Raw genomic sequence first — 19,963 nt, forward strand, 5'->3', positions numbered from 1 at the left:
TGGGAAGCCGTGCTCATGGAACACCACTCCATGGTTGAGAGAACTAATGTTCCTGTCAAAACCACCTATACTTACCTCTGGATCATATCTATCTTTATCTGATCTTTGACACTTCTCTAAAAGAATTAATGGGAATAGCCCCAGAATTGCTATCTCTTCATGTGTGCTAACAGACCCTCCAACCCTTTTGATATTCCCAAGATCATACACATATTGGACAGCTCATGTTCTTGCAAGCCAACATGGGCAAGGATAGAGCTCATTTGTATGTGTTCTACCACTTTTTAAGTGATCTCATGCTTCTGAGAAGCAACACATGAGCTGTGTGTCTAGCATATGTGGCAAGGGGCTGCTTTTGTCACTTTCATGCTTGCCAATAATTCTTGGTTATATTTTTGTCTGTTACAAGTTCTTTCCACATATCTGTTCCTGCTAGGGAGTATAGAACTCTACCAGCAAAGTGACCATTTTTTTCCCTGCAGAGGGGCCTTTTACGCCTGGGAGATGCGCACTCACCTCTTCTGTCTTTGGATGCCTCCCACATCCTGTATGAATGTTACTCTCTATGAGGTCTCTCTGATTACAGCTATGTCTCAGCACAGCCTCCTTTTTCTGCATCATTCCTTGTGTGAGTGGGATGCTGGTAGCTGCAGCTGCCTCAGTGCAACTCACCCACTTTCTGGCCTTGTTTCTCAGGAAAATATTGGCCACAGTCCCGCAAACGTAGTCCAGTGCCTGGGTCAAGGCATCATGGTCAGTGTGCTAATAGGTCTGGCCTGAGAGTCTGCAGGATAAAGAAAACCTGACATGAAAAATAGCTCTGCTGCTAGTGTGTGTCTTCAGTGTTCTCTGTTTTTTCTATAAGCTTCAATTCCTGTCTCCTCATCCTGTGCAGCTACCATCAAATTTCCTACTGAAACTATCCCCATGTGGTCTTCTCTGTTTACTAGCTACAAATGATTATTTTGGCTGCTGGGGTTATGATCTGCCCTTCTGTCCAGTAAAGCCCTATTTCCTTCAAAATTGAGAGAATTAATTTCTGACCACTGAACTCAGATTTATCATAATGATCACAGAATATTACAGACCAAATAAACTGCAAATTACATGCTAACAATGAAGCAATTTATTAATGAAATTATGTCTAAAATAGAGCTCCAGGTCCTAAAGTTTGCTTTAAAACTAGTTGTATTGCTAAAGCAGAATAATTTTGTGAGAGCGTGTACTTAAATGGCATCCTCTGGCTTTTCATGCAACCTTCAGGGCTAGTAATGGGTGGACTCTAATAGCTCCTTCTCCAGCAAGCCGGGTAAACAAGCCTGGCTTATTTAGGTTAACTAAAGAAAAGGGAAACGAAACAGACTGTACCTAGCGCACGGAAATTACTAATTTAAAATGTTTTAAACTGTTTATTTAAATTGCTAATTTAAACTGTTCTTGAGGATAAAACTTCAGTCTCTTGAGTAGCATGTATATTAATCTTTTCCATAAAAAACTTTGTGGGAGGCAGATCTTGTATTTTTTCATCTTATGTAATACATACATTAATGTTGAGTGATCCATATTTAAATACTGCAAAGACTCCAAGAGAAAACTCAGAAAATATGGAACTGATCTTTTGTCATGCAGCTGTGGCTGTTCTTTCTCCACAAAGTCATAAGTGAGGATTCAGAGCCAGATGTTTTAACTTTCAATTGTCATTGCCTTCAATTGGCATTCCCAAGGTAATTGCATAGCAGCACTGACTTATCATTGTCAAGCACAGCTTTGAGTCAGCTAAAGATTGTTGGTATATGTATTCTGTAAGTTCAAGATATGGGATTTATGGGGTTCTCTAAAGAGTATTTGGAGAATTATCTTTGGCAGGGTAATATTTTTCATGTAAGATCACCAAGTGAGGCCAAACTCACAGCTTACAATGCTGAGAGACAAAGTTAAAATCCCAGTTTTGCACTGGTCGTTATATCCACAGCACAAAAGAATGGGCAGCTTTCTTGTTGTGCTTCAGGCCCCTCCCCTGGGGAATCTGCCATGCCTTCTGTTTCACATGTTCTGTCACACGTGGCATCCTCTTGTAGACGCACAAGTGACTGTGTCATCTGTTTAATGTGACATGTTCATCCACTATTTAGCACAGTGGGGTTATCAACAGAAGGGAGGCTTTCAGATCAGCTATGATATAAATAAAAATTAATGTATCACCTTTGCACAACTAGATGCAGCATACTTAACATAATCAGGATTTGTAATCAAAAAAGAGCTTGTCCTCAGAAAACAACAGATTAAAAAAACCCCACAAACCAAACCTCCAAAGGGATCTGAAGATGAAAGACTAAGCTACAAATGGAGATTTCATTTTCCAATTATTATGGGTCAAATGCTGTCTAGGTTTGAAGCCCTTCTTTCTGCTAGCATAGCAAACAAAACTGAGGGCACGACATAAATTTTTTGTCTCATCCTCAGGAATTTTCTGCATGAGTTCAATCCAGGCTCTACTAAAGAGCAAGTGCTCCAGCATGGTGTATGCACAGGATAGCTTGCAAGGAACTTTGTCTCTTTATGAAGCTACAGGGTTTCACATCTGGGGTATAGAGAGGTCATTCTTCATAGTTTAGAAATTCAAGTCTATAAGGCACATATGCAAAAGTGTTTTCTGTCTCCATTTCTCTTTGCATTGATGGAAAGACAAGAAGCTGACATATCCTATACAGCATACAGAATACAGTGCCTTTGAAAGATGAAAAAAAGGAGACTAATGATAATTTTCTTTGTTCTTTCTATTTGTTTGCTATCCTGCTCTTTTGTACCTTGGTTTCAACTTTCAGATAGAAGCATTTAGTTGTTCGTTTTCATGTGTTAGTTTTGGATTATCAGATTTATGTCCATTTTGTTTCCAGGCCTCATACCTCACACCACAGCTTAGCTCCCAAGTTCTTAACTCCTTATAGACTAGGTAAGGCAATCTGCAGCCTTGTCTAGAGGCTACTTGCTGTCAGGAGATGTTGCAGCACAGTGATTCAGGGGCAGTAGGGAGGCCAGCTGTGCCACGCCGTGCCAATGGGGCATGCCAGGCAGGGCTAACCACAGCCCTGTGATCACTGGGGAAGTCCCAGGGCTGGGGCAAGCTGGGAAGGTGATTCAGGCTGATGGAGTACATGGCCACATCCTGAGCTGGCTGCAAGGGTGCTGCTGCACTGCCCAGGTGCAAGGATGGAGTAACAAAGCAATTCAGTCTGAAGAGCTGACTGTCAGCACAACCCTGCTGGTGGTTTTGAACAGGCTTTCCAGTAAGCCATCTTAGGAAGCAGAGGTGGCATCCTTTGGAGTGTCCAAGGGCATAAGCAGACAGAGTGGTACTGGTCTCTCAATCTCCTTCCTCATTTGTTTGGCCTCTTGTTTGGGTGGTTCACAGAAAATATCATCTGAGCACTAAGTGAAAATCAAAAGGGCAGATCACATTTCAAGAGGGCAATTCAGATCATAGGAACTTTAAGAATGACAAAATGTTACTTCTCCATGGAAAATCAAGAGTGCAGCCTGCTCTGCATATTCCAAGAGCAGTTTTGGTTATTGACTCTGAAAAAGAAAGTGCTAGCTATTGTTTAAACATAGAGCAGCAAGGATAGCTGGAGGTAAGGAATAGTTTGTGATGAAATGCTTATTTTTTCTGTTCTGACAAGAGTCATCTGGATAAAGATGTGATGAAGTTTTCTAAAATCATAAGGGGAATGGAAAAAAGTAGTAGGAATTTACCCATTCTTATTATGTGAGAACTGAAGATAGCCATACTATAATGTAGCACATATAAGGTAAAAGGAGGAAGTTCACATGCTGCAAATTAAAATTATGGAACTTAATGCTTAAGGATATTGTAGAGACCAAAAGTATCCAGCGTTCTCAAAGATACATTAATGGAGAATTCCCAAGAGGGAGGAAGGGGATTTGTTTGTATCCTATCATAGAATGACCCTAAATGGCAATGTGCAGATAAGGATGAAATACAGATATTTTGAACCCTTTTCTTGTTCTGCTTTTCTCATGGCATCTGTTACTGACCTGTGCCAGAGACAGGGTACTGAGAGATGGATTTTGTGTCAGGTTCAGTAATTTATCTATAGTACTTACAATCAGTTCCTGCTTCTCCCAAACCAAAGATACCTTTTCTTTCCCAGAAGAGGTATGAGAAGGAAGAGGAAGGAGGAAGAAGCAGGGCTGAATGATTTCCACGTTTTGTGCATTGTGGAGCTTAGCTGTGCAACTCTGTCATGAGTGTGTGTGTTATGTCCAGCCAGTATTGTGGGGGTCCAATTCAACACAGTCCTTTTTTTGCTCTTGCTGACCTTTCAAAGATTATTTTCCCATCCTCTGCTAGCAGACAGTAATGCTAAGCACAACGATTCTATAATATTGTCAAGCCTATTATTTTGTAGCCAATACAGCTGGATTACTGAGACCTAACTTGGAAGGTAGCTTTTCAACTATTTGGATGGAGGATTGGATAGCTGAGGGGAAAAATGCAGGCAATTACTTCTAACACTGGGTTTCTTCTTTATCTAATCTGCAATTTTCTGAAATACTGCTATGTCTTTTATCAAGAAATACTGGGTAGCTGGCTTGGAAAATCTGAGATAAGGAGTCTCTGAGGCAGGAGTAATTGGTTGTGGTAGATTGGGACAAATTAGTAGTCTGCTCAGCAAAATTGTTTACTGTACTGTGTACATGCCACTTATTTCAGCCACTTTGGTTGTGTTTTGCTTTGTCTCTATTTATCTATTTAATATTGAGATAGTCAATGACATTAGCTTACTTTTTCTGTATGAGACTGTCCTGAAGAACAAAAACACAAAGCATTAGCCTGAAACATAAAAATGTCGCATGTCCTCTTAGATTATGCACAGTCTGTCTTTGAATGTTAACATTAACCTTCAGTTCAGTAGGATCTGTAGATACAAGACTGAAAAAAATATGCAAACTGACACTGTAGTATATTTTTTCATTGCAAATATTTACATTTTTCTTCTGATTATATTTTCCAGGTATAGAAAGAAGTTAGGAAACTATTACTAAAGTTGCTGGAGTTTCAGTTGATTAAGCACCTGTAATCTGAATCAGTTTTATATCACAACTGCTCTAATTCAGTGACCACTGCACAAAAAATATCATTGTAGCTTTCAGATGTTTGCCACCTTGATTTGTTATCATCCCGGTGCAGGTGAATATAGTCCTAATGATCTGAAGTGTGTTGTGCTCCCAAAACCCACTTTCCATCAAAATCCAAAAGTAACAAAAATAAAAATAAAACTAGATAATGCTCCACAACCTTCAAAGGAGAACTATAAATACATAGCTAGAAAGGGAAGAAGACGGAGAGAGAAACAACATGTGCAAAGAATTTGTTGCAGCAAAGTTTACTTTGCATTCAAGGCCAGAAAACGCTTGATGGCAGCCATGTGTTTGACTATCTTATAATGAGTGCAAGAGGTGTGAGCAGAATTAAAATGTTGAAATGGGTGAAAAAAACATGAATGTAGCACTCATCGCTATTACATTCATGCAACCCCTGCAATGGGCTGTTGAATGAATGTAGCATCAATGTGTCACAAGTTAGGCATGGCATGCTTCTTGGTAAAACCAGTAAAACAGGAGAAAATTCTCAAAATGGAAAGTCACAGGTATCTGTGGAAGCAGAGATAGGAAATTGATCAGTGACAGCAACCTATAGCCAAACATCAAAAATCCTACATTTCTCTTTTTTCCTCTCCTCCCCTTTCCCTCAATACACATCCATCAACTGCAATAGGATTTCTGCTGGCCAGTTTGTGTCTTGGAAATTGACAAGACAGGGGAGAATCACTTTGCCAAGAATCTTTGCTAAATTACGTGAAAACAGGATTTGTACTGCATGTAAACTGTGTAAATCCAGTCAGCTTTTAAGTGGAAACCAATTTTGTAGTGTGTAAGTATCATTGATTTGTTAATCTGACAAATTTTTTAGACAAGCTGATGTGGATTAGCCAATTCTGATTGTATGTCTCTTACAAGTCATTTGAGTGCTGGATAACTTGGTGAGTAAAGCACTAAAAATTAACCTTTGAGGCCCCTGCCTATAAATAAATTATTGATCCTTAAGAAAGAATCAGATAATCTCATTAGATATAGTTTTCTGTAGTGCGAGTCTAAATCCTGCCATACAGAATCTTTGTCATAATTGACAATCTTTTTCCTGAAGCAGACCAGACCTAAGCTACAGTGGAAAGCAAATCCTGCAGGAATTGGTATAGAAGAGCAGCATGAAGAATTTCCAACCGATTTGATGCTTAAGGGATGTTTTGTTTCCCCTCCAAGTTTTTCTAAGGGCCTTTAGCTTTTATGTGTGCTTTTATAGCTGTATATCCAATAATTCTCAGTCAGGAAGAAAATGTCTCTGGAATGTCATGCATGATGGTATTCTGGAGCCAGACAGAAGTACAAGGAATGAATTTCTGATCCATGACATAACAGGCACAAGTGGAAAATACTTAGCAAGGAGTGTGATATTGAGAGACAGAAGGGATACAAAGTTCAATACTAAGCATATAAATGACTACTTAGAAGTACTTAACAGAAAAATTAGTTAATGTGATGTCAAAAGGTAAATGTACAAGTGATGAGACCTAGTGTTATTTTTTACAACTGCAGCTCAGTGATCTCCTGAAATGAAGGAAAATCAAGGGAGCATTTTAATAGCATAAGGAAAAAGAAAAAAAAAAAAGCTTATCCTTATCATTAGTTTCAATAATTTGACTTTCCATTTTGTAACAGAAAAAAAAACAGATGCCACTCATGTCTGAGCTCTGTTTCTCTGTTGCTGGAAAAAGAGAAGCTCTACATGTGGGAGGCAGAGGGCGTTCCTAGGGGGACACCAGTCCTTACTTACTTGGCTTATCAACCTGATTAAATGTTAGCATCAAGTTCAGAGACATTGCAGTCTTGATTTCTAGTGTCTGCATCAGCATTCATAGTGACAAACTCTGTCATTTCAGAAAGTTTAGAATCCCACTACTATAAATTTTCTCTTTTTTTTTTCCTTTGGTGATTGGAAATGATTGATGCAATAATATCTATTATCAAAGGTCGGGGGGAGAAAACCACATGCACACCCTCACAACCATCTGCACTTGGACTGTGTACCCTGTGGGGTTTCATATATGCAGTAACTAAGGTTGGAGGTTTGGTCCTACACTTATCTGTCTGTTCTGTCTTCAGGCTCACAGCTTAGAAACCCTACACTGTTAAAAGAATACAGAAAATAAAGTGTAGATGAGGGAAATCATGGCCATGGTCTAGATAGGGAAATTCAAATATCAGGAGAAATAGCATTGTATAGAGTGGCTGATTTAATGAAGATATATTGGACTTCTGATAATGGAATTATTTTTAGTTTTAAAAAATTGTAAATACCAATTAATTATAAGGCATAGCATATCTCTGTGTAAGTTGGTAAGGATCAAGGATGGATTCTGTTGCTCTGGATTAACTCAGAAATTATTTGTCGTCATGTAAGTAAAAACCAGAGGGAGAATCCTGTAGTGTGGTGTGGCAGCTGTTCTGTACCAAATTGCTGCCATAATCTCATGAAATTGCTTGCACTAATTCACTTCAGTGTAGCGATGAGTCTGATGGCATAATGCTGAGCTGTGGGGGTTCTCTCCTGCCTTGCACATAGTAAAGCATATCCATCTCCCACTGTGCTCCTGGTCCACTGCAGCCACTGAACTTTATGTAAATTGTGACATCCTTAGAATTTTATCACTACAGTGCAAGCACAGCCTCCTCTGACTCACTGAAAGGGCCTGTGGCCCATCCACTTGGCAAGGGCTGGTTTTTATGCGCAAGGGAAAAAATTTAATCAATTCTTACATCAACATGATGACTAACCAGAGCAAATTTTTTTCAATAATTTACCAATATTTTTAGAAACCTATGGGTTTTTAAAAATAGATATTCCTCCACCAGGCAGAAATCATTTGATATTTCCTCACTGTTACTAGTGTGCTAGTTTTATCCCTTGTGATTAAAGTGTTTATCCCTGGTGAGTAAGAAAAGCCACAATGGGCTGGACATAAGCTGTAGAGTAAAAATGATCAGGAATTTTTTTTTGTTTCCTCGATTTTTTTTATGTGGCAAAAAGAATGTTTCTTATATTTCATAGGCAAATATGAAGTTGTGCACCAATAAAACAGATACAGCATTTCATTGACAGATCCAAAGAAAAGCATTCTTTATGAGAAAACACTGTATTGCTAATAAAGTGATCCCAACAGCCAAGTTTGTGCTGCTTAATTTGTTTCCTTGGAGTGATATTATAATTCTGACATACTGAAAAATTGCCTCACAGAGACTCATACTGCATTTGTTGCTGAGTGCCTCTTTGATATAACATTTGTTACTGTAGTGCTTGGGGTGTCTTCAGAGGAGTAATATTCTAAATGAACCTGGCTGTATCATCCCTTTAATGTAGAGTAGAATTTTGCATTAAATTTTCAGCTTATTTCAAATGTGTTTTGCTAGCTATTCATCATGAGCAATCTGTTCAAGTATAGGGCCAGTATATCAATATAAAATCAGAAAAATCCTTAACACTTTCTCTTTGGGGAATCTCTCAGGTCGTTTCAATTCTTTTCTGTTAGATGAACAGACAGTATGATCTCTTGTATTTATGCCTGCCTGTCAGGTTTTTTACAGTGGAAACACGAATCACTGTTTGCAATGCAGGATTAGCCTGTCTCGCACAATGTTATTAGAATTAGACCTGCCTAGTGACTTAATTACTTTTTCTTCTGTATTTAACTTTAGTTTTCACCCCACACCAGCTTTTGCACTCCCAGAAACACTCTGCTTCTTATGTTAGAGCAAATATTGAAGAACATATGTATTATTTGTCTGGATTTGCACAGACAGAAAATGAGAGCAGTATGTAGTCCCCCCTCAGTGGTCTTCTGTATTCTGAGCTGCCAGTAAAATGTAAAAAGATTGCACTCTGATGTCCTATTAGACCTCAAGACTGGAAGGACAGTTTGTATTGAACACAGGCATTTTTCATAATTATGTTGCCTGCAGAGTTGCCACCTGCCCTAATTTGATCTGATTACAGTGAAATGCAAAACTGTCCTCATTTCATAAGTAGAACTTTTCCATGTTCCCTCATAGAGAACAGCAAGATATGCACACATGTATTGCTGCTGCAAATGAGAAAGAAAAATATTACAATTAGGTATCAATTGAGATTTGAACTCCTTTACCAGAGTGCAGGTCGCTTTTAGACAATTGCTTCATTCTTTAGAGTTCTGAAAATTATTTTCTGTCTTAAAATATCCATGAAAAAGAGAAAATCATAGCCATTCATCCAGATATGTCTGTACTATTCTGAGAGACATTATATATTCTGTGGCTTTTTAAAATTCTCTTTTGGTTGGATGGGCTTATTGTCCATGAACATTTATTTTTAGAGTAGCCTGGGCTTGCCTTATAGTCTGAGTCATTTATGTAGCAATTTAAATATTTGTCTAAGCTCTCAGTGAAAGGCTCATGTTGAAGATTTATAAATGCTTCATGGATTAAAGAAATAGCATTCTTTATATACTGTTTGTACAGAATGATGTCATATCCCGTGAAAAAAAGAGAAATGCAAAATTTGAAAGAAAAGTGTTGCTGTTTCTGGGTCACTGGATATTGTTTGCCATTTTCCTTTCTCCAACAGTAATTTTGTGCATGCTTATGCATGTGTGAGTAAGAGAGTGAGACCTGCATGTGTGCATCTTGATTTTTCTGCTATTTTTTTTTTAGCTTGGCATATTGATTTTCCTGTACTGTGGACAGAAGAGAACCTTTATAAATTGTATTTTAATACCCTTAAGTAGTAGTTTTGTAATTAAAAAGATGGAAACCTGTGTTTTTTTCTCTGGCACCTGGCCACATCTTTCTTGATGGTGCAGTGGCTTATTCTATATTACATAGTCAGCATAATAACCTCATGTGCTGAATCCAAATTAGGTGGAAATTTATTGCAATAGGAAACTGGGGTTTTGTCTACAACTCCCAAAATTATAGGAGAACATTTTCCTTAATTCAACTTTTAAAAGGAAAAAGGAGAAATATTTACTTTCAGAATATGATTCTTAGGGCTTGTGCTTTACAATATTGTTTACCATGACAAATATATTTCTGTTATTGAGCCATCAGTTGGAAAACATCGGTGTCAACTTAAGCTTAATTTCAGCTTAGAAACCTTTTCATAATTCTGAATTATACTTGCTTAGTCCTGTATTCAGAAATTGGAATATTTTAAGGATTTGCCCTTCAGTAACTAGCAAATGAAATTCTTCTGTAGTTGTTTTTGCCTTGCGTTGACTTTTATTCGGGGATAGTTGGATTTTCCCTGAGAAGACAATCTCCTCTCTCATAAAGTCTCCACCACATGCTGAAAGCTCCTGACCTCTCACTTCCCTTCTCAAAGGTACTGATCATCATCAAAGGCCAATGCCAGCATGAAGGCGGGAATTTGAGAGAACAGAGTTTTCTTTAGAGATTTCAACTACTTTTTGAATAAAAGATGAGAAAACCTTTCATGAATTGAGCTGATAGAGCTAAAAACCTAGCAAACTGAGAGTGAAGAGCTCCTTTAAAGCCAGATCCCTTCAATGAGATTTTCACTTCCACAGTTTTTATGGTAGAAGGTGTGAGTCTTGCAAAAGAAGTTGAAAATAGTGCTCTTATGTCTCAACTTTAAAAAAATTAAAATCACCTGGTTATGGCAGGAGCCTAGATTTGTCCTCTTTGATTTAAAGAAACTGTAGAAATTACTTCTGTTAATTATGAAGCATTAGGAAAATGGGTTTTCTGTAAAATTTCATTTGGCAATAATCAAATCTTCCCACCTGCATGGGAAGAAGAGAGTTTCCTTTTTTATTTTTTGCTTCTGAAGTTTCTGTATGTGAGCAGTAAAGGTCATAGCTCAATTTCTCATTACAGAGAGACAGCATGAAATTTGTTGTGTTACATGAGTTTGGTATTCACTGACTTTACTGACAATTGTGTGGGTAAATTTACACCTATAATTTAAACTGGAATATTGAGCAAGCAGATGGTAGAGACTATCCATCAAAAGTGTTTGCACTATTGCATGGTTGCCCTGAAGTGTCAGTCTCTTGTGTAATACTGAATATTATTTCTTAGAAAATTTCCCCCCTCTGAAAGACTCTTTCCACAGTTTGTCACATAGCAGTACAGAATATACAAAAAACTCCCAAAAATAACAAGCAGTGGCTTGCTGGCATTGCAGAACTCGGTGCAATTCAGGGTTTGAATGCTGATGCACCTAAACATTACTTGTTCAAGTGTGGTTTAAATGTTGCTTTACATGTGTGAAAAGGAAGCAAGGAAGTTGGTTCTAAACTGAAATGGCGGGTCAATATTCCTGCCGGGGTTTTTTGTAGCAAAGATTAAAAGAAAGACCTTAGCAGAAAATGGCTAATGTGGTTCATTACTTCTAGTCATTTGGCTTTAAAGCATCATTAAAATAGCAGAGAGTAACAGCACAGTGAAAGCCAGAGTTGTGTGTAATGTGAGAAAGCCAGACCAGCAGAATTTGCTACAATCACTTTATGTGATCCTTTCCCAACTCTGATGCAGTCCATTTGCACAGTTCTTTTACAAACACTTCATGAGAGTAAAAAATATGCTCTGTGTCTTTGGACTGCTGTGATAGTTTGCTTGAGCTGAAGAACTGCTCCCCCATTTGTAGTTTTAGAGGGGTTTTTAAAGACTTAGAAGAAAGATCTTCACCATGTGAAGATTTTCACCATGACCTTACCAGGGTCAGAAACCTCTGGGTACAGAAACCACACATGAGCGTTGCTTGTCATCTTCTCTGGTTCAGCATTGCCCAAGTGCAGAGCTGAGCTTTACAGTCTAAATACATGACTGCTGACTTTGAAAAGACAGAATTCAATACTTCTTGCTTTTGAAATATGCTTTTTAACATTTTTTCCCAAAACCAATCTATAATATTGAAGCACTCTAATGTGTCTTTTTTGGGTATATATTTGTACATCTACTCATCTAGATCATTGTACAAAAAAAAATCTGCAAACTGATCATTATTAAAATGGCATGAGTATAAGTAAAGAATCCCATGTAATTTTTTTGCTTACTTTATTTGATTTTGCTGGATAGGTAGTTTTTTACACCAGTTGTAAGATGGCCAATACAAGAAATTTGGGTGCTAAAGGGTTGTCCCCCAATTTTCAAACATACGGCTGACGGATTTCACGAGAGGGTTCTGAGTCTGACATGTGATTTTATGATTAATGGTTGTTAGTAATAATTGATGCTCCAGATGAAGCTGTGTGCCCCTGTGAATCTACTGCATTTTCAGATGTAAGGCATGGGACTTGAGATGACAAGTTATTCACCGGACTGTTTTATGACCTTTCTTTTTTTATAAATTAAATCTTTTTATACAAAGGAAAAGGTATGTAAATATAAGTGTACAAATACAAATGAATGAGTTCTAAGTTTGTCTACATTATGAAATTGTGTGGGCAGCAAGGAAAAAAACTCAATAACTTCCTATTTACCAAAGTATTGCTCATGAGTGTTGTAAGAAAAATAGTGAAAATGGCTATAGTGAGATATAGTAAGTATATCCCTTCTGTAGGATCTGCGAGAAAATAATTCAACACCTTTTCACAATGCAAGCAGTATTCCAAATATAGCCTTATATGCTTATATTCTATAAATTACCTACTTGATATTCTTCATATCTTTTTCTCTTTTCAGTAAAATATTTATGCATTCCAGACACTCTCCTTAGTTTTGTCTTTGTTCACATCCACATAAAAAATGAGAAAAGGTCACCTGTAACATCTAAACATTTAATTAACACAAGCACAGTGAAGTCTCTCCATACTTTGAAATCATGGTCAGTTCCCATAGGAATGGCCACACAGTCACCAGCACAGGGTTGCTTATCCCTGGAGGAGATGCAGAGAGCAAAAAGTTGTGGGTTTTACAGCCATGTTCCAGTCAGTTGAACAATTTGGAGGAGACTGGGAAAGTGATGTAACGAATTAATGCACACTAGTTATGGGACTCCAAACCTGTTAAGTTCTGTGTGAAAGTCTAGTCTGAGCCCAGCTTTCTGACTGCTCTGTTTCCACTCCCATTGCTGTTATACTCAGTGCAGGGCTGTGCTCTTCCTGCCACTGCTGCTCACTCAACAGTGATGTCTGTGCTGTGCTGAGTAACTTGTACTCACACCAGGAGTCCCAGTCACTGTCCCACTGTAACTGAGGCTGGCTGTGTTCTGGATGCACACTGCTGTAACAAGCACCTCTGAGCTGCAGGATTCCCTAGCCACCTTTCCTTCCTGTGCATGCATGGCAGGCCAGCTTGCACTTCCCTGTATATATATAACTGTTGCTGTATTGCAAGTCCTGCCATTAGAGCGCTGCACGGCCAGATTTTTAGGATTATGTTTTTGAATACAGAACATTTTTAATACCTATGCTAAAGTCAGGAAAAAAGAAGCTAACATATCCATTAATTTTCTAAGCATGAAGTGGTTATTCTCAAGTATTTAAAATGTTTTCCAGTGGCAAGCTCGGTTTAGCAATTAGCACTGTGAAAAGATATCCTTTGAAGGACGTTGATAGATATTCGTGCATGGTTATGTTCAGAGCCCACAAAAGGGATGTACTTTTCAGAATTAACAAGTGTTGATGCAGACATAAACTCTAAGTGAGAGAAATGGAAGTTGCACTGTGCTCATAATGTAAATGCTTAGCTAGCATGGAGCTAAATGTGAGGGGGAAATTTACACTTTACATGCTCCAATGTTAAGCATGTGTAGAAATTATTGGAATTGCAGCTGTTGAGTGAAATTCAAATATTCTAACTTAAAAAGTCTAAAAGTTACTTGTGTAAATCTTGCCAAGTCACCTTAAACTCCTCACTTAATGGAAATAAGGGGATTTTTTTTTGTGCCTGTCTTGGATGGTGGGAATTAGCCTGTGAAAGCATGTATTCCTTCTATCAACTATAAAGGAAGCATTCAAGGAATATATTAGACTCATATAGCCGACATTTTGATGCTTAAATGTATTGAAATGAACCTCACACAACTATGCTGTTTGGGGAAAGATGAAATCTCAAATGCAAATCAGGAAATAATACTGCAAACCTGTGGTAGAAGATGTAGCTCACAACCCTGCAGTGGAGATACATTTGCTTGTAACTGTGGTCAGTGAGGGCATTTTGTGATTTTCTTTGGCCTCTGAGTGATTCAGCCAGGGCACCTCCATCCAGGTGCTGGCAGACAGGAGCACTGGGAGAGCCCCTGCTGCAGGCACTGGGCACCTCCCTGGGGATGGGCCTGTGGAGACATCACCTGGACATCAGCCCAGCTGCAGGTGGGTGAGGCAGGGGCTGACATGGGGTCCTGGCTGGGACAGGCAGGGCTGGAGGTGCCATTAGGGCACCAACACTCATGTTACCTCTCAGTTGGCTCTCTTTGTAGCAGCTGTCATATTTTGCTTCCATGTTGCTATTTTATGCAACGTTAAAGGCTTGGTTTAATTTTTCCTTTGCCTTCTCTCTGAAGAACATAAGTCGTAATGATAACTTAAAGAAAAAAAATAAAAAGCAGAAGCTAATTCTGTCTGAGAAAAAATATGTGAAGATTTGAGTAATTAAATTCATAGTAGTTAGAATCATAGTTTAATTACAAGTGTAGTTGAAAATGTGGGTTCAGACCAGTTGAAATCAGGGTATTTATGATGTTAGGAGACATCAAACCATCCTTCCTAAATCTTGCTTCTTTATTCTTCTCTTGGAGATACATGTACTTATATGAACAGATTAAAAATATGTTTATGAAGAGAATACCGCAATGTAAATTGCAAGTTTACAGCTACACATTTCTGTAGCTTTAAATGCACCTTTCATTCATAAGTACAGCATTTGGAGTTAAATTATAAAGCAATATGGGAATCACATAACAAAATTATTAAAACAAGTAAACTGGTGTATGATGGAATGTGTTGAAGCAAATAAAAAGCTTAAATTTAAGTAACAAAACTTTAAATAGATGCAAAGAAATTACTTGTGACTTTATAAAGTTGTTGGTCCTTTGAACTGGGCATCATCCCTTCATTATTTTCCTGCTTAGACTTAGGCTCATTCCTAAAACATCAAATTAATTTTATGTATCTGATTGCTCTGACGTCAGTGGAACTATGACAGAGTTAAAAGTGGTATAAAAGTATTAAATATTTGCATCAGTTTTATATTTCTTATGTCTTGCTCTGCCATCATAGCTAGCAAGAACCTGTAGCAGTCACTGCAACTGAGAACATATGAATCACATAGGTTTGAATGTGAGCTCAAAGAGGCAACAAATAAGCAATTTAGCTTCCATTTTATCAGTCTGCAGGTGTCCTCAATCCTGAGTTTTGGCTTCTGATTGAAGCCAGTTGTCCATGTTTTTGCACTGTTTCCTTTCAACACTCTTAGGTGTAATTATTATTGACTATTTTTTAAATATTCCTATTGTTTGGTTTATGTCTGTGGAAATTTCATGAAGGCTTGTACTTTTCAAGTAATAATTGGGAAGAGGGAAGTGAAAATTTTTGGTAATTGTTGAGACCATTAACGGGTTCTGTAGGACAGAGGGCATAAAATCTAGTCCTCAACTAATTCTATGGAAAATAGCAGAAATCTGTAAAGCACAGTTTATTTATGTCATTTGGCATGTGCTAGTTTCACATCAAAGGCTTAGAAAATACATTTTTCTATAAATGTTTGGTGTGTACAGTTTGCCAGTGAACCCATCAGGTGCTGTACTTAACTACTAATAATTATCAAGGTTCCATGTGTGTTTTCAGATACACTAATATGTTGGTGGATATATGGAGGAACTCATGGGTGAGATAAAAATAGTTCTTAATCATTTTGAGCAGGGAGGGGTTTTTTTAAGTCTCTTTATGTTTTATTTATGAGATGGTTATTTGCCATCACGTTTGTCTCTAGTCACAGTGCAGGAATTTCACATAATCCAAGACTTTTTCAAAACTCACAGATATTTGGTAAAAATAGGTTACAGTGTTAGAACATGTTTTACAAAGGTCCACTTACAGAAAAGAAGAAATTAAAAATAGAAATAGGAAATATTAGAAATATGCCCTGAAATATTTAAAAAGAAAAAAAGAAAATATTTCTTTTTTTTTTCCTGAAATTATTGCTTCTGAAAGGTGACAATCTGAGATGACTTCTTACAGACAGCAGACTGTTAAGATGTGTCAGTATAATTCAATATTGTATGCATTTGACATTTCTGAACTCATTGCTGGAAAGAATCATGCCAACAGTGACATAGGTTTCAAGCTCTCTCTCTTTGCTAGTAACATCAGGATCTGTTGTATATTCAGCTAAGCAAGATCCAGCGAAAATCTGAACTATGAAAAGATTGAAAACTAGGTAGGGCAAGTTTCTGAAAAACAGACTATACAAAATATTGCATTTGGAAGAGCATGCAGCAGTGGATGACTAGTAACACTTAAACATGCATGTTTTTCATAGAATCATAGAATAGTTTGAGTTAGAAGGGACATTTAAATGTTATCTAGTCCAGCTCCCCTACAATAAGCAGCAACACCTTCAACTAGGTCAGGTTTTTAAGAGCCCTGTCCAGCCTTACCTTGAATGGGGCAACCCATTCCAGTGTTTCACCGCCCTCACCATAAAACCACTTATTTCTTATATCTAATCTAAATCAACCCTCCTGCACTTTAAAACCATTGCCCTTTGTCCTTTCGCCATAGACTCTACTAAATAGTTTGTCCCTATCTTTCTTATAAACCCCCACCAAGTTCTGGAAGCCTGGTATAATATCTCCCCTAAGCCTTCTGTTTTCCAGGCTGAACAATCCCAGTTCTCTCACCTTCCCTAATAGGGCAGGTGCTCCAGCCCTCTGATCTTGATGACCTTGCTCTGGATCCACTCCAACACAACCACATCCTTCTGATGTTCTGAGGACCCTAGAACTGGATGCAGCACTGTAGGTGGAATCTCACCAGAGCAGAGCAGAGGGGCACAATCCTCTCCCTGGCCCTGCTGCCCACACTGCTTTGGATGCAGCTCAGCACATATTTGGTTTCTGGGCTGCAAGTTCTCCTTGCTAGCTTATGTCCAGCCGCTCACCCCCAGCACCTCCAGGTTCTTCTTGGCCTGGTTGCTCTTAATCCACTCATCCCCAGCTTGGATGGAAGAAAGAGAGCATGCAAGGAGTTCATAAAGGGGAGATCATATAATTTATGTGTGAGGGCAGAATAGGATGAATTTCTGGGGGATAAAAAAAGTACTCCAGAAATATTTCAAGGAGAATGGAGTGAAAAAGTTCTTGCTAGGGAAGAAAAAGGAAACCTTCCAATTTTAAGGAGTTTAGTGGACAATAAATTGGAAAGGATAAGAGGGAAGAAAGAAATACTTGATTGAAGTAGAAGCTGTAAGGACTCCAAAAGGCAGAATGCAGTTTAGTTGGTGTTCTAAAGCTAACATCTGTCAAAAATTAACAGGCAGTATTACATGAAATCAAAATTATCCTCTACACTTAGAAATTCCTATGGCAGTATGCAATCAATGCAGGTATTTTCGGGCAAAATCACAAAATATATTGCTAGTTATGTAAGAACTTGAGGCTAAGGGACAGGAACCATATTTTATACAATAAGTTTTGATTTGAGACACAAAGACAACAGTTCTGGACTACAACTCAGGGCTCAGGTCAAGAAGTTAGTGAGACAGAGTTGGATGGAGATGTAAACCCCAGTGAGAACACAAGAAAGTGCTGTGTAGCAGTGATTCTGTGGTAGGAGTAGCAAGGACAATTAAGTGCATTGAGAAAGAATAAGCAGCATGAAGAAAATGAGAAAAGAAATTTAAAAGTGATACACAGGTTGTGGTTCTAGAAGTTGTGGAAAATAAAATCTGATTAAGAAGTAATCACTTGGACCTAAAACACATATCCAAATATGTGAATACCCTTGTGCCTGAGGAAGACGTGGGTGAAAAAAAGCCTGTAAGAATATCATAGGTTTCATTAAATGTGAAGAAATACTAATATTTAGTAAGAGACAATTCATTAATAGGCAATTTTTACTATATACTTAAACCTGGGCCAACTTCAAACCTTGCCTTACCTAGATGGTGCATTCTTCACCTATTCCTCCTTGGAATGAAGATGAAACGTTCACCAGTAAAATGTTGACTTCAGTAACATTAAATCAGTTCCCAAAGTGGAAAAATTATGCAAATACAAGACTTGTACGAGTGTAATTGTATTCTATGTCTATTGTTCATTTTTTGCCTTTTTAGTTATGTTGCTTTCAAGTGTAGTCTTTTCCTTCTGCATCCCTAAGACAGCTATGCCAACAGAAAGTGTGAGTGTAGGCCATGTCTCAATGGCCTTAAGTGAAACTATGGTGCTGGTGGAGACTTCCTGATAGTTACATCCAATTTCATTTGTATTCATTTAATGGCAGTCATTAAGAGTGAAAGGTAACTATTTGTAGTAGTGTCAGCAGAAAACCAGGTTGATAAAGACCATGGTTCCTCCCATTTTCTGGGAGGAACTATGCTCTTAATTCCTTTTAAGAAATTCTCTCTGTTCACAAAGAGATGCTTCAATTTATGGTAAAAAGAACAAAGCCCAGATAGTTCTCACAGTCTGCTCTTTCATCCCTTGTCAGGAATTAGTCTGGTAGTGTACAAAAGTCACTTACAAAAGTAGTGTACAGCAGCCTTGGACTTCATTGCCAGGAAGGTAGCCACAGTCTGAACAGATCACTAGAGTGCATGGCAGCTAGCAAGACATATTCTTTCTTACTGGCTGGTACAGATGTGAAAGTTTGTAGTGATGGAAAATTAATCTCATTGCAAAATTCTGGTAAATCAGTCCTCTCTGCCTGTGTTCCTGGTTTGTGTTTTAACACCAGGGGGTAACAGCCACATATATGTGAAATGGGTTATACTTGTGACAGCTAAAATTAAAGCGATCTGTGGGGCCTATTAAATCCTTCAGAGAATCAGGGAAAGCATGTATTATTCTTAGAAATGAGTCCAAACCTGTTGTGTGAATCAGAATTCAGCTTTGGGCAGCTCCAATGTTTTGATGTGAGATCCTCTTTTAACAGGCTTTTTGGCTTATACGAAGGGTTGGCAGTATCTGGCAGACAGTGCTGCCCTTTTCATCTTGCTTTTGTTTGTAGTCCTTTGGGGAAAGGGCTAAAATATTTGGAATATAACCTTTCTAAGTGTTCTTGGTAGCATGCTCAGAAATGTGGAAGGATTATTTGATAGATGGTTTTCAGTATTCTGGTGCCTGCAGAGCCATGGCTAATCTTTCTAATCTTCTTTAGCTAAGGTAATCTGTATTATTCTATCATCTCTGCATCTATGTGTCTTATGCTGAAACTGCACTGACAGGAAGCTCTAAAATGCCTATTTTTGTTTCTTTCCAACAGCTGGCTGTCCAGATTCCTTGATTAAAGAACTTCATCACTTCAGGATTCTGGGAGAAGAACAGGTGAGTTAGCATCTCAAAGGCAGCATCTTAATGTCATGAAAGATAGACGCTAATGAGACAGTTTTATCTCTCTCCAGGGAAACAGAGTGTATCTCATGACCCTCAAAGACCTGAAATGTGGGGGGAAAAACTAGACAAGAGTTATATGTGAGAGTTGGGTTTTTTTTCATTCTATCCGTCAGCCTTGACAGGTTATTAATTGGTACAGATGCTACCTGCCACAGTTTTTCAGCTTTTGACTACAGCAGTAAACAGACTCTCTAAAGCAGCAGACAGACAAAAAATCTGACTACGGGATTGGTACTTACAGCTACTCATGACATTATCCCTCCCTTTGTGTGT

General features: G+C 38.2%; 1 protein-coding gene across 2 annotated transcripts in view; it reads left to right on the forward strand.

The window, feature by feature from the left end:
- The window catches only part of PRKN (parkin RBR E3 ubiquitin protein ligase), a 683,121-nt gene that overhangs the window by 541,587 nt on the left and 121,571 nt on the right, over nt 1–19,963 (forward strand). For both annotated transcript variants that reach the window (XM_068185226.1, XM_068185225.1), the window contains exon 8: nt 19,560–19,621. In XM_068185226.1, coding sequence (XP_068041327.1) covers nt 19,560–19,621 — 62 coding nt within the window. The remainder of the gene's footprint in view (nt 1–19,559; nt 19,622–19,963) is intronic.

This window comes from Anomalospiza imberbis, chromosome 3, assembly GCF_031753505.1.
Source record: "Anomalospiza imberbis isolate Cuckoo-Finch-1a 21T00152 chromosome 3, ASM3175350v1, whole genome shotgun sequence".
NCBI lineage: Eukaryota > Metazoa > Chordata > Aves > Passeriformes > Viduidae > Anomalospiza > Anomalospiza imberbis.